The sequence below is a fragment of the Harpegnathos saltator genome, unplaced genomic scaffold (genome assembly GCF_003227715.2).
Source record: "Harpegnathos saltator strain DR-91 unplaced genomic scaffold, Hsal_v8.6 scaffold244, whole genome shotgun sequence".
Taxonomy (NCBI): domain Eukaryota; kingdom Metazoa; phylum Arthropoda; class Insecta; order Hymenoptera; family Formicidae; genus Harpegnathos; species Harpegnathos saltator.
In genome coordinates, this window is record NW_020230033.1 from 748,243 (window position 1) to 761,232 (window position 12,990).

A 12,990-nucleotide genomic window follows, 5' to 3' on the forward strand; every position below is an offset into this window, starting at 1 on the left:
CACGAAGTACTTCGTGGCCACCTGTTGGTCACCTGTTTTTTCGGAAAAACCGGACATGTGGCAACTGTACCATTAGTGCAATGTCAGACGGTCAATTCTGAATGGTACACAACCATTTGTTTGTCAGAAGTCTTCGGAAAAATAAGGGAAACCAACCGCCGAAGACGCATTATTCTCCACCAGGACAATGCGAGCTCTCACACATCGGCTCAAACAAGAGACTTTTTGAGAACTGAAAAAGTCGAATTGATGGGTCATCCGCCGTACAGCCCTGATTTGGCACCCAATGACTTCTTTTTATTCCCGCAAATCAAAAATAAATTACGAGGTCGACGTTTTTCGACACCTGAAGAAGCGGTTGATGCATTCAAAATGCATGTTTTGGAGGTACCTCAATCGGAGTGGAAAAAGTGCTTCGAAAATTGGTTCAAGCGCATGCAAAAGTGTATTGATCTTCATGGAGAATATTTTGAAAAACAATAAACCCATGTACGATGATTAATTTCCTTTTTTTGTTCTCTATTCCCGAAATATAAAAGGCAATCCTCGTATTGATATCGTAGAGCAATACCATCATCCAAAAAGATCTTCAGCATTAGATGCATCTGTAGAAGTAAGTTACTTGCTTCCATATATATCAATATTATATCTGCTTTTTATATCCATCTCTATTAATCGTCATGTGGAGAAAAATTCCTGCTCTTGTTATTGCTCTTTCTCTATTGGTTAAGAGTCTCCTGATAGTAGCGACGACACCGCTCTCGAGTCACATGCGACAATTGTCACAGGGGCTCGATTCCTGACGGCGTGCGAGTGAGATGCATATGCGAAAATGTACAGTTTACGTTACATATAATATAGATTTTCGTATGCGCATCTCATTCGCACGCCGTCAGGAATCGAGCCCTTGTGACAATTGTCGCATGCGACATATCTCGTACGCTTTCAAATGGTCTGTTCTTTTTAGCTGCACTACTGAACTGGTGCAATAAGTTAAAGTGAGAAAAAATATAGTTGTCTCATTCTAACTTATTGCACTAGTTCCGCAGTGACCGCAGTGCAGCTGAAAAGAACAGACCAAATAATTGAGCCCCAGAGTTTTGTTGTCCACGTAGCATACAGAGAGAAGTGACACGTAGGAGTAAATAATTTACACATAAATGGATTCCGAGAATTACACGGTGGAACTGATACGTCAGGATATTGTGAAGGATCATCTTCAAGTGAACACTTTAATACAAGTAAATATATGTATATATATATGTGTGATTCTATCTCATAAACTATGAGATACAACCTCAATCTCAACTTTAGATTAACATCAATTCTGGAAAAAGAAGAAGGAAAGAAGAAGGGAAAATTAACATCATGTTTTACAATAATAAATAGTAGGATCATGTTTACAATTATAAATAATATGTTAGGAATTATATTGTGATAAGCCAAATAACAAATCACCATGTATTTTCTGTGAAGGACATATAACAATGCATTGGGCTGTAGAAAGCGTTAGACGAACTCAATGCTGAAGGTAGGACCTAAATTGCAGTGTTAGAATCCTTCATAGAGCGATTAGCGTCTGTCGCTGAAACCGAACCAAATGAGAAGAAGAAGACAGTTGTTTTCCATCGTTGAAAGCTATAAGGAGCAATTAAATGTGTTCTTGGCGGTCTTTCGCAAGGCTAATGTCGTTAGCACTTGTGTCATAGATAAATTAGTTAGGGAGAATCTGCTCTCCCTGCCAGAGGAGCGGCAAAATGCTCTTCGTAAACGATGAGACAAACAAAGTTTGATAGATTCTTCTAGCCAAATCACAGACAAATTATTTAGCATCGTAATAATTCAGCATCTAGCTGAGACAACTCAGAGAAGTGCTGATATATTGGACATATTGTGTACGTACTATATTTCTTAATTATTTCATAAAAATATGGAATTTATTAGATATCTATCATGCAGAATGAAGCAGTAACTATTATCTTATCTTGAATATCTTCAATATATGAGATATGAGAATAGAAAAATATTTAACAGAAAATACATGGTACTGAAACAATTGTTTTATAGTAGTAAAGTTTTATTTTCTAAGTAAACTAAGCTTTAAAAATCTAAATCCTTTTTCGTTTTTTCCTAAATTATTTTTTAAATAAAATGTTTTAATGTAATAAAATTTATTAAAATGTTTTTTTGTATCATAACTGATTTTGAATCATTCTTTATTATAGGTTATTGTATTTCTTCTAATAACTGTTATCGAAAAATAAATTCAGAAACAGCATTCCATTAAAAAAAACAAAAATGACCTTCAAATCTTAGGAATCACCTGAAAAAAAGCGTTACCACCGCAAGAATTACTTCTGCACCACGTAATTTCTCTTTGTTAGATAAATTATTATTTATTATTAGCGCCTCACTATATATTGTCTGTTTAAGAATAATTATTACGATTCTACCGATTTTGCTGTTGTTTCAGTAACATCCTCTGACAAGGTTGATAACACGAGAAACGAGCTGGAGCATCAACAGCAAGTGATAGTGCAATCGGGAAAGCTCTTAGGAAAATATGGTAAATGCCAAGTCACCGATAAAGTATTACTTGCACTGGCCTTCGCGTTCTTCCTCGCCTGCGTGTTTTACATTTCACAAAAGAGACTGTTCTGAAAGCCCTTTGTATGTGATATTAATGAAATGGACTGATCATTTACGGTGATATCACGACTGTAACATATTGCGCAGGAATTCTCACGATAAAGGACATAGAGAATGTACGTATTATTTAAGAGGAGAAATCGGGTGAGTTTTTACAAGTATTTTAATGACTTTACGCGTGTGTGGTGTGACATGGCGATTTTGAGGTCGCCCATCACAAAAGGCGGAGGGCCTCCGAGGGGGTCCCCCGGCTGTCGCGCTAGGCCGCAATCGCGAGGCGAGCTGCGTTATTTTGAAAAATCGCGGATATATTTTTGGTGGCGAGCGATCTCGTACCGACGAGTGCGAGATTGCTGTTCTTTTTTTTTTTGGTGATATTCCCGCGCCCTCGAATGTGTGTGCCCCTTCGCTGCGGGTAGCCTCCGACCGGCAGGAGCGGCGGACCAGAGAAGGGTAACCAAGGGGAAAGGAGGAAGGCCTCGAAGAGCCGTCGCGAGCCCTAAGAGCTCTCAGGTGATGTCATTGGCCACCTCTAATTTTGTTTCCGAACAATTGTACCGTTGATGTCGCACCGCTGTCGCTGTATTTTTGTGTATTGTCGTAGCCTACAAAACAAACCGGGGCACGACATCTGACAACGAGAAACTTTTGATCACGCAGAAGATGCTCGGCGAGAGAAAGAAGAATTCCGAGCAGCATCTCGCCATCGCGTGATCAAGGAGAAAAAAATTGGAGCGGAGAAGGATCCACCGGGGTCACGTATCTTCGGCCGGGACGGACGAAGAACACTCTTGGCGAAGCCGTGGCGAAAAAGCGATCGGAGCGGGTGACGAAACCAAAATCAGCTATCGTAGTTATCGGATCCGAGTACCGTTGCTATTGGTGTCGCGGCGACTAGCTATCGGGAGACAGTGCACCGTGCGCGTGCGGATCCCGGAGAGAGAGAGAGCTATCGAGAGAGCGCCGGAAGCGAGGAGAGGAGCGAGCGGAGCGGACGAACGGAGGAGCGACTGTCCGGAAGGAGGCTGCCGCCAGCGGGCGAAAATGGTAAGAGTGTCACTCTGTACGACTCTGTTCGTGCGAACCGTTTGCGCGGTGGGACTAGACAGCGGCTGTCGGACTTGGTGCGAAAATTTAGATTGTAGAGCGGTCACCGAAGTCGTCTATCGGTCTTTCCGCGGAACGCGGGGAGCAGAGCGTTTCTCTCTCAATGAGCGGGGCTTATCGCTATCGGAATCGCGGGTCGCGCGGACCTATCGAGATCGATGTCGCTTCTACGTCAGGAGTCAAAAGACTTGTATTACTGATTACCGTAAAGAAAATACACGCGGATTACTACTTGTTCTACAGTTTGCGTGTTAATTAATTTAATTACCCGCCGAGTTCCCCTCCTAATCCCCACCAGAGACCCACCCCCATCTCCGACTTAAAAGGGCAGGAGCTGTCGAGTTCGTAGGCGATCGCGTCGACTCGCCGCCGCTTAGTTAGTGTTGGTGGGATATTCGTGCCTGGCGCCCAACATTCTTTCGTGAAAATTTTGCATAGGCGGAGGGCGACGGACAGATCGTCGCGACTTTGCCCGCTTCCTAGTCGCTAGGAGCGGTCGCAGTGGATAAATTGCTCGTTAATCTCTGAAGGACGTTTTCATTCGGTCACCAAATCTTATTAAATAAACTCAACTGGTTGTATATAATGGTATCCTGTAAGAAGATAAAATATTTATTAAATTTCAAAATGTATACTACTATTCATTATCACTAAAATAACGATGTCGTATCGCGAGACGTTATGGAAACTAATTGCTCGTACATTTTTACAACCGTTTATGAGTTCCTCCCTGGTGACTATTCCGTCTCTGTCTGCGTCCATCTTCTTGAAGAACTTGTCCACTTGGATATTAACTGCGGGCTGGATGGTCTGCGCGTCCTGCACCATCTCATAAATCGCGGATATTATGACCAACATTTCTCGCTTCGTGATGCAACCGACTCCATCAAAATCGTAGAATCTGATGAAAAGTAGGTCCAGAGAGTATTTCGCATGTTATGATCTTCGAGATTATTGACTTCAATAAGTATTAGTGATCAAATATTTAATAAATATCCAATAATCAAGTAAAATTTCTATTGCGACTAATATTAACATTTTTAAATATCACTTTTTAACTTTGAGTATTATTCCGAGGAAAATGATTATATATGTAAGTTTTCTCTGCACAGTCATCATTAAACAGCAAGAAAAAAATATAAAGTAGTCAGTCTGTTACGAAGAAGTTACAGAAAATCATACCGAACTTCTTAACTGACACGAAATAAAAATCTTTCAGGTTGCGCTCGAAAATGAACCTGGAATCAGACAGTCCGTTACTAACAGCGATTACTGCTCACCCAAATATCCAAGAGAGCTGATCGACCAAGCCGTTCACGATCGATGCTGTGGCATCCAGAAGATCGCTGAAGCTGACGAAACCGTCGCCGTCCTTATCGAAACTGTGGAAGACGATTTGCGTGTATCTGGTTGGGTCGCCCAATGGGAACAGTTTTTGGCGTATGTGGGTTTCAAATCGCCAGGCATCACACTGCTTGCGCAGCATCTCTGTCGGCGGACCGTATCGTCATCAGTCCCGAAAAGACGGGACTCTTAGCTGAAAATATTTGAGCGAACATTAATTCAGAACGCGATGTCGTGAACTTCTCGCGAAGAAATGAGAAAGAGATCTTTCCTTCTAAGTATTCTCTTGACGCGTGAAAAATTGGTCGCAAGTTTTGATACTTTTTTTGTAATCTTTTCTCGTAAGTTCTTGTAGTATGTAACGATTACCGTGCGCGTGTTAGCTCGTTTCATGTAGTGAAAAGTAAAAATAAGAATTCTGAATAGTTTTGTATACTAATATTTCTTTCGTAGTCATAACATAAAAACTTATGCAATGTGACTTAACCCTTTTATGCCTGACTTTTTTCTAGAAATAATCTGCGTCTAATTCACGTCTTACTAAAGGTTTTTAGAATTGCTGATTATGAATTTGTAGTCAAAATTTCAAAATTCAGAATAGTACCAATAGTTGTAAAATATTTATATAGAAATTATATAGAATATACAAGTCAATATGTCCCACCGCATATATTTCATTTCTCACCTTTCGTTTACATGTAAATAACGATAATTACGAATATCGTGATCTTATATGTATGTATATTTATATAATAAATTACACAGTCTGTTTTGTCAAATATTTATTTCTATATACACCTTTCCCTTTTTAAATGCAGAATTGTAATTAAAATTTAGCAATATATAGGTTAGGAGCCATTTAAAACCCAACGCACGTCGCCACCATCTCGATCAGCTGATTGAGTGCAAGGCTTGCTGCGGATTTGCTGCCAATTTGCTCTCCCCACATAGCACCGCAATATTGCAGAAATATTACAGAAATGTTGCAGGAATATTACTAAAATATTGCATAAATATGACAACAATATTGCAGAAATATTTAATGTCCTAGGCATAAGTCTCGCAGAAATATTGCGGGAATATTGTTATGATGTTGTAGGAATATTGTCACAATATCACAGGACTATTGCCACAATGTTGTTGAAATATCGCCACAATCTTGCAGGAATACCTATGAAATATAGCCACAATACTGCAGAAAAATTGCAAAATATTGCCAAAATATTACTGCAATCGTGCAGGAATGTTGCTACAATATTTCTTAAATGTTGCTGCAATATTGCAGGAATATTACTGAAATATTGCATAAATATCATAGCAATATTGCAAAAATACTTAATGTCCTAGGCATAAATCTCGCAAAAATATCTCAAGCGTGGTCTACAATGGCAGTAAGCAGTAAGAAGTAAGCGTAAGCGGTAAGAAATAAACCAATCACAGTCGATTATGACAAAAATAATCAACTGTGGTTGGTCCATTTCTTACTGTTCACGCTTTCTTCTTATTGCTTACGGCAATTGTAGACCACGCTTTAGAAACACTGCGTTAAAAAATGTTTCAGATAAAAGTTGTTTGACTTGAAGGGGGATATAAGACAGCGATAGCATTTTGTTGATAAATGACGCCACTTTCAAGATATTCACTGACCATCAATTTTTATAAATGAAAATCCCAACTTTTTATTATATCTTCTTTCCCTACCAATTAATTTGAACAACTTTTATCTGAAACATTTATTTGCTTAATATTTTTTGAGATATTTAAGGAAAACTTGGTAACTTTTCCAACATTTAACTTATGATATCTTGCTAACTATTCGTCGAAAGAAAATATAGTATTAGACTTTTTTACTTTATTTAATGTCAAGAATATATTAATAGTGCCCTAACTTTTGTTAATTTAATAATTTTGAAATTTCCAAAGGTCGATAAGTTAACAAAAGTTAGGGCACTATTATAATAATATATTCTTGATAGTAAGTAAAGTAAAAAAGTCTAATACTATTTTTTCTTTCGACGAATAGTTAGCGAGATATCGTAAGTTAAATGTTGAAAAAGTTACCAAGTTTTCCTTAAATATCTCAAAAAATATTAACCAAATAAAAAAATGTTTCAGACAAAAATTGTTCAAATTAATTGATAGAAAAAGAAAATATAATAAAAAATTCGGATTTCCATTTATGAAAATTGATTGTCAGTGAATATCTCAAAAGTGGCGCCATTTATAAACAAAATGCTATCGCTTTCTTGTCCTCCTTCAAGCCAAACAACTTTTGTCTGAAATATTTTTTTATTTAAGTGTTTCTGAGATATTTGTGATGTGACATTAAAATCCTGTACAGGACACCCTGTATATAAATTGTTTCACACTGCAGTATTACGGCGATAATCAGAAATATTACGTGGCAGTCTGTCATACTGGAATATAGCGGCAATATTCCTGTGATATTGCAATGAGATTTATCATCGCGCAATAATGTTGTAATATTGCCATTATGTTGCCATACGATAGTCACATTGTAACATTGCAGTAATATTCCAGTGATATTATAATCTGATATATCACTCCGCAACATATAATATTCCTGCAATATTGTAGATTGATATATCACATTGAATTATTACTGCGATATTCAGAAATATTACGTAGCGGTCTATCATGCTGGAATATAGCGGCAATATTCCTGTGATATTGCAATGAGATTTATCATCTCGCAATATTGTTGTTGTTTCGTTGCGTGTGCGGTGTTGTCGCCAAATAGTTCGGCGATCGCACAAATGTACCGGATCCGCTCAGAGAGAGCGCTCGTGGATATGGTCAATAGCAAAATGACTGCGCTGTGGTAGGTTTGACAGGAGTTTAATGGAATTTAACAAAACTACCGTTACACGGTTATCCAAATGGATTAACGCAATAATACAAAAAAAAACCCAAAGGGAAAGTCGAGTTCCCGCGCAGAATTACAAATAGCGAAGGTCGGCACCGCACAATTTGATCTACCGTGAGCGGAAGTGTACTTTGATTTGGCTCGAACCACGCAATAAAGAAAGGAGAATGAGAAGGAATGAAAGACTTGCAAAGTCGAGAAGATTTTGAGAGAAGAGAAGTCAAACGGATGCCAGGTCGAAAGTTTAGAAGAAGACGATGAAGAAGGTCCAATGCGAAAGCCGAGGTTGAGGAATGGAGAAGAGAAAAGAAAAGATCCGTTTGAGTGCCAAGTATTTTCAAGGTGTGCGTTGCGAATATGCATCTGCTCGTCGATTGGATTAACTCGCTTTCTGCCGTGATCCGTCACCGAGATATCGTTTATCATCTCGGGTTGCGGTTGTTAACCGAGTTTGAATGCGCTGGTATTCGATGATTGGTCCGTATCGGGCGTTTTTTCGCATCGGCTGTCATCGCTTGATTTGCCACTGCTTCCGACGACCGCTATGACACGAGCATATCGCATGCTGCCATCGAGCGAACAATAAGAGCACGCGTCGAGAACGTTCGATGCTGTTGATACATTGTTAGAGCGCTTTGTGTATTCGAAATTTTCGGTTGTTATTGCGACCGGTCCCGAGATCGCGCGACGACAACATTGCATGCTTAGGATAGCGCTCGCGCCTGCATCCCAAACAGTTGTAATATTGTCACTATGTTGCCATACGATAGTCACATTGTAACATTGCAGTAATATTCCAGTGATATTGTAATCTGATATATCACTCTGTAATATTGTGATAATATTGCTGGAATATTATATAATAATCTTGTAATTTTGTAATATTGCTACGATATTATAATATTGCTTCAATATTGATGCAATATTGCAGTACTGTGTGGGTCGTGTCTTGTGCGCAAGTATTGCTCGATATTTGGTGCCTATTTGGTGCTAAGTTATGCGCTACAAAACTTGCGCGTTTTTTGCTGCAAATTTACTGCAAGTTGCTCCGCATCAAGCCTTGACGTCAAAACACAATCCTAAAGAGGACACAGTTGCATATGGTTTTGGCATCAAGTTTTGATCGAATTTGCTGCCAATTTGCGCTCAATTTGCATTCATTTTGCTCATTGGGTACATACATATAAAGAAGCTTTGACAATATTTGCTTTACAGAAGTGTAAAATGCCCAGTTGTACAGTAAACAATTGCTCCAACTCGTGGTAAAAATATTTTAAGATGTGTTATTTTCCATTGAATGATTCAAAAAGATGTGCAATATGGGTAGCCAATATGAACAGAGAAAATTGGACGCCAACTAAACATTCGGCGTTATGTCAGGTATATAATTGTCAAGTAATTATTTAAACAAATATTATTTACTAAAGATAATCAATTGATATTTATTGAACTAATTTTTAAATTTGTATTTAATATTAATGTTCAGGTGCATTTTGCCCCTAAAATGTGGGAAAGTCATCGCCAGGACAATTTATTAAAACTGAAAAGAAATGCAGTACCAACTTTATTTGGAAATACAGGTAATTTGTATTTATTACTATTTCCACTTGTGATCATAGGCCAATAACTCATGTCAAGAATTAATGCACTAATAATAGCAAACACGTGTAGTCTGAGATTTTAGAACAGCAATTTTCTTTTAATAGATTTTTTTGGCTTATTTTCTTGTTATTTTCGCGGTTTTTCCTATCATTGTATTATTACATTATAATCTTACAAAATTTCTAAAAGTAGTGTAGCTAAGCTAAGAGGCCTTCTACAATAAGCAATTAATTATGAGCCGTAAGCAAATTGACCAACCATAATCGATAATTTTAAAAATAATCGATTGGTCAATTTGTTTATGGTTTGTCTAATTGCTTATATTAGAAGGCCTCTAAGACTCCATACGGTGAACTCCGGCAAACGCAAACAACATTTCCCAACAAATACAATAAAATTTTAAAGTTATAGAAAAAAATGAACTGGATAAAGCTCTGGGTGATCTCATTTTTATCAAGAACAACCAAAATCAACGAGCCGTTAATAATTCTAATGACAAAGAGCACAACTTTCAAGCTAATCAAACTATTGAGGAAGATGCAACAATATTGGATAACATGTCACAGGATAACATAAGTGACCACGACATCGAAAATAAAATAGATTCTAATAATGCGGATACGTCGGAGAGGGAAGAACAAGTGATAAGACCAAGCACATCTAATTGCGATGATAATTCAGAATTTCATAAAAAATTTGAAAAATTACAAGAACAATTTGCCAAATTACATCAACAGCACAAGAAAGTAAAGGCACAATTGAAAAATGCGAAAAATGTTATTAAACGCCTTAAAAGAAAGTGAGTATAAATCAAAGCAGTCTAACTAAAGCATGCAGTAAAATATTAAACGCTGATCAATTTAAATTATTAACGGGGGAATATAAAAAAATACCAACTTGGAGTAATAAAACTATAGAGGAAGCACTGAGATTCCAATTTACGTGTGGTCGTTCTAGATATGAAGAATTACTGCATCATATGCCTTTACTTTCTTTACGAACTTTAAGGCGACGATTGCAAAACGTAAAATTTAACAGCGGAATTTTAGATGAAATTTTTGTATTTCTAAAACTTAAGGTAGCCTGTTTCAAAAATGATTTTTATAAACATTGTATGCTCGTACTGGATGAAATGAGTATAATTCCTTCTGAAGTATTTGATTCTTCAACAAATAGGTAGGTTATGCAACATTGGATAAACACAATGATGAAAAGAATATTGCAACTCACGCTTTAGTCTTTATGCTAGCTGGAATAGCAAGTAGATGGAAACAGATCGTAGCGTATTATTTTACCGGTGTCATATTTGATAGAAATAAATTGAATCCAATAATTTGTGAAATTATTAATAAAGCTGAAGTAATAGGATTACGAGTTCACAGCATTACGAGTGACATGGGAGCTGCGAATATGAGGATGTGGAAGTCTTTTGGAATAAAGTCATCAAAATTTAGTAAAGTTACAAATTTTACACATCCTTATGATAAAACTCGAAATCTTTATTTTTTCCATGATTGCGTGCATGCATTTAAAAATTTTAACCAAGGACTTTTAAATAATAAAATTATCATTATTTCAAACGAAATAGTACTAATGTATAATCTCCCAAGCAACAAAGTCAAAGCTTCCGATATAAAAGATTTATGCACTGCACAGGACACATTAAGTTTTGGATTGAGCTTAACTCCGAAATTAAATTTTAAATTATTCGACACAAAAAATCATTTCCAAAAAATGAAGGTCAGTAGTGCTACAAACGTACTAAACCATTCTGTTGCAACAACATTAAATTTTGTAGGCAAGAATACGGGCAAATGTAGTTTTATAACAACAGCATGGTTTGTTAGTATTATAACGAAATAGTTCAAATTAGTAACTTCGCGAACACCGCAATTAGCTTTAGGAAAACGTGACATTGTAAAATTTGAAGCAGCGATGGATTTTCTTCATCAAGTGATTAACGTAATTTCAAAAATAAAAGTTGGCAGATCAGGAACATGGAAACCGTTTCAAACGGGAATTTTAATTTCAACTCATTCAATTATTCAGCTTAGTCAATATTTGTTAGATAAAGAAGGCTATGACTTTGTGTTAACTGGAAGATTTTCTCAAGATTGTTTAGAAAATTTATTTTCCATTGTACGCAGTAAACACGTAATACCGAACGCACTGCAATTTAAAACGGATTTAAAATTTATAACAATCATGCAATACATGAAAAATGTAGAAACAAGCAGTTACGAGCAAGATGACAAAAAATTCTTCTCAGAATTTCTAGACACAACGCTAAAAATAAAGAAAACACCGCAAAACGCCAAAGATGTAAATAATAATCAAGTATCAATTATAAGTACAAATATAATTTGTTTTAATAAAAATGTAGTTTTTAACAATATGACATTTAATTGTATCATTTAGGAGGATATGTAATATATAAAATAAAAAGTAAATGCAAAGTCTGTGATAACTGCATCAGTGCAACGGGTGATACAAATCCGACTACATTTTCGTATGCTGAAATAACACGAGCGCGATGTTTTAAAGAAAACATTGTTTTTTATGAATGAAATGACTTTTAATTTTATTTTAAATATAGAGAAAATTTTTCGTTTTTATTATGAAAAACTGCAATCAAAATCATTAGATATAAAAGACTTCTATGTTAATTGTTGTAATGATTTAAATTTTAATATCCCGAACTGTCATAGTTTGAAACAAAAAATTATTAACAAATTTATCTTTGTAAGACTAAAAAATATGTCTATGATACCGCTTATAAGACAAAACTGTACTTTTGCAAGTAAAAGTGTTGCAATGCACAATATTACAAAATAAAAATATTTCTACACATATTAAAAACATATAATTCGTATCTTACTCATTTAATCATATTTTTACATTATATGAATTTTTAAAAATTTCTACTTATTTCAGGTCCATATATAGGAGTTACTATATGAAAATATTGTTGCGGTCTGTGAAAAAGGGTCTAATGTTATGTAACATGCACCGATGAGATATTAAAGAAAAATTTCTTTCAGACATTGATGAACACTCATGTAAAGAAATTCTAAGATCAGAAAATTAATACCTGCGATGGTTTCAGTGAATAAAAATCCTATACCTTTTGAGTCTTCCTCTAGGGCTTTAATGACTTACTAAAAAATCCACATTTAATAATTGTATATAAATTAAATTTGAATAACTTGATGAAAAACTATTGTATTAGTTATAACACTCACCTATTTTGGAATTTGTATTTATATTATTGCTGCAAATTTTATTAAATCATTTATCTGCATTATATATCAGGTGTAGTAAAAAGAAATCCATTATTTTTCCAATAGATGGCTTTAGTTATCTGTATCTCGCGTTGTATAAGTCCGATCGGGTTCCACTAG

General features: G+C 36.1%; 1 protein-coding gene and 2 pseudogenes across 1 annotated transcript; 2 read left to right on the forward strand and 1 right to left on the reverse strand.

Moving 5' to 3' along the window:
* The first annotated feature begins 1,007 nt into the window (after positions 1–1,007).
* Positions 1,008–5,586, forward strand: LOC112588566 (vesicle transport protein SEC20-like; annotated as a pseudogene).
* Positions 4,145–5,223, reverse strand: LOC112588567 (Kv channel-interacting protein 2-like; annotated as a pseudogene).
* Positions 5,587–8,882: 3,296 nt separating the features above from the next.
* On the forward strand, positions 8,883–10,460 carry LOC105191821 (THAP domain-containing protein 5-like). The gene is made up of 3 exons (XM_025298874.1): positions 8,883–9,367; positions 9,474–9,567; positions 9,995–10,460. The coding sequence occupies exons 1-3, from the start codon at positions 9,266–9,268 to the stop codon at positions 10,390–10,392; spliced, it is 594 nt and encodes a 197-aa protein (XP_025154659.1). The 5' UTR covers positions 8,883–9,265; the 3' UTR covers positions 10,393–10,460.
* The last annotated feature ends 2,530 nt before the right edge of the window (positions 10,461–12,990 follow it).

Bases quoted from the DNA above. Each gene is read 5' to 3' on its own strand.
- LOC105191821 (XM_025298874.1), top strand. From the start codon at position 9,266: ATGTGTTATTTTCCATTGAATGATTCAAAAAGATGTGCAATATGGGTA. The intron at 9,368-9,473 runs GTATATAATTGT...ATTAATGTTCAG, and splicing joins AACATTCGGCGTTATGTCAG to GTGCATTTTGCCCCTAAAAT. The intron at 9,568-9,994 runs GTAATTTGTATT...AAAATTTTAAAG, and splicing joins AACTTTATTTGGAAATACAG to TTATAGAAAAAAATGAACTG.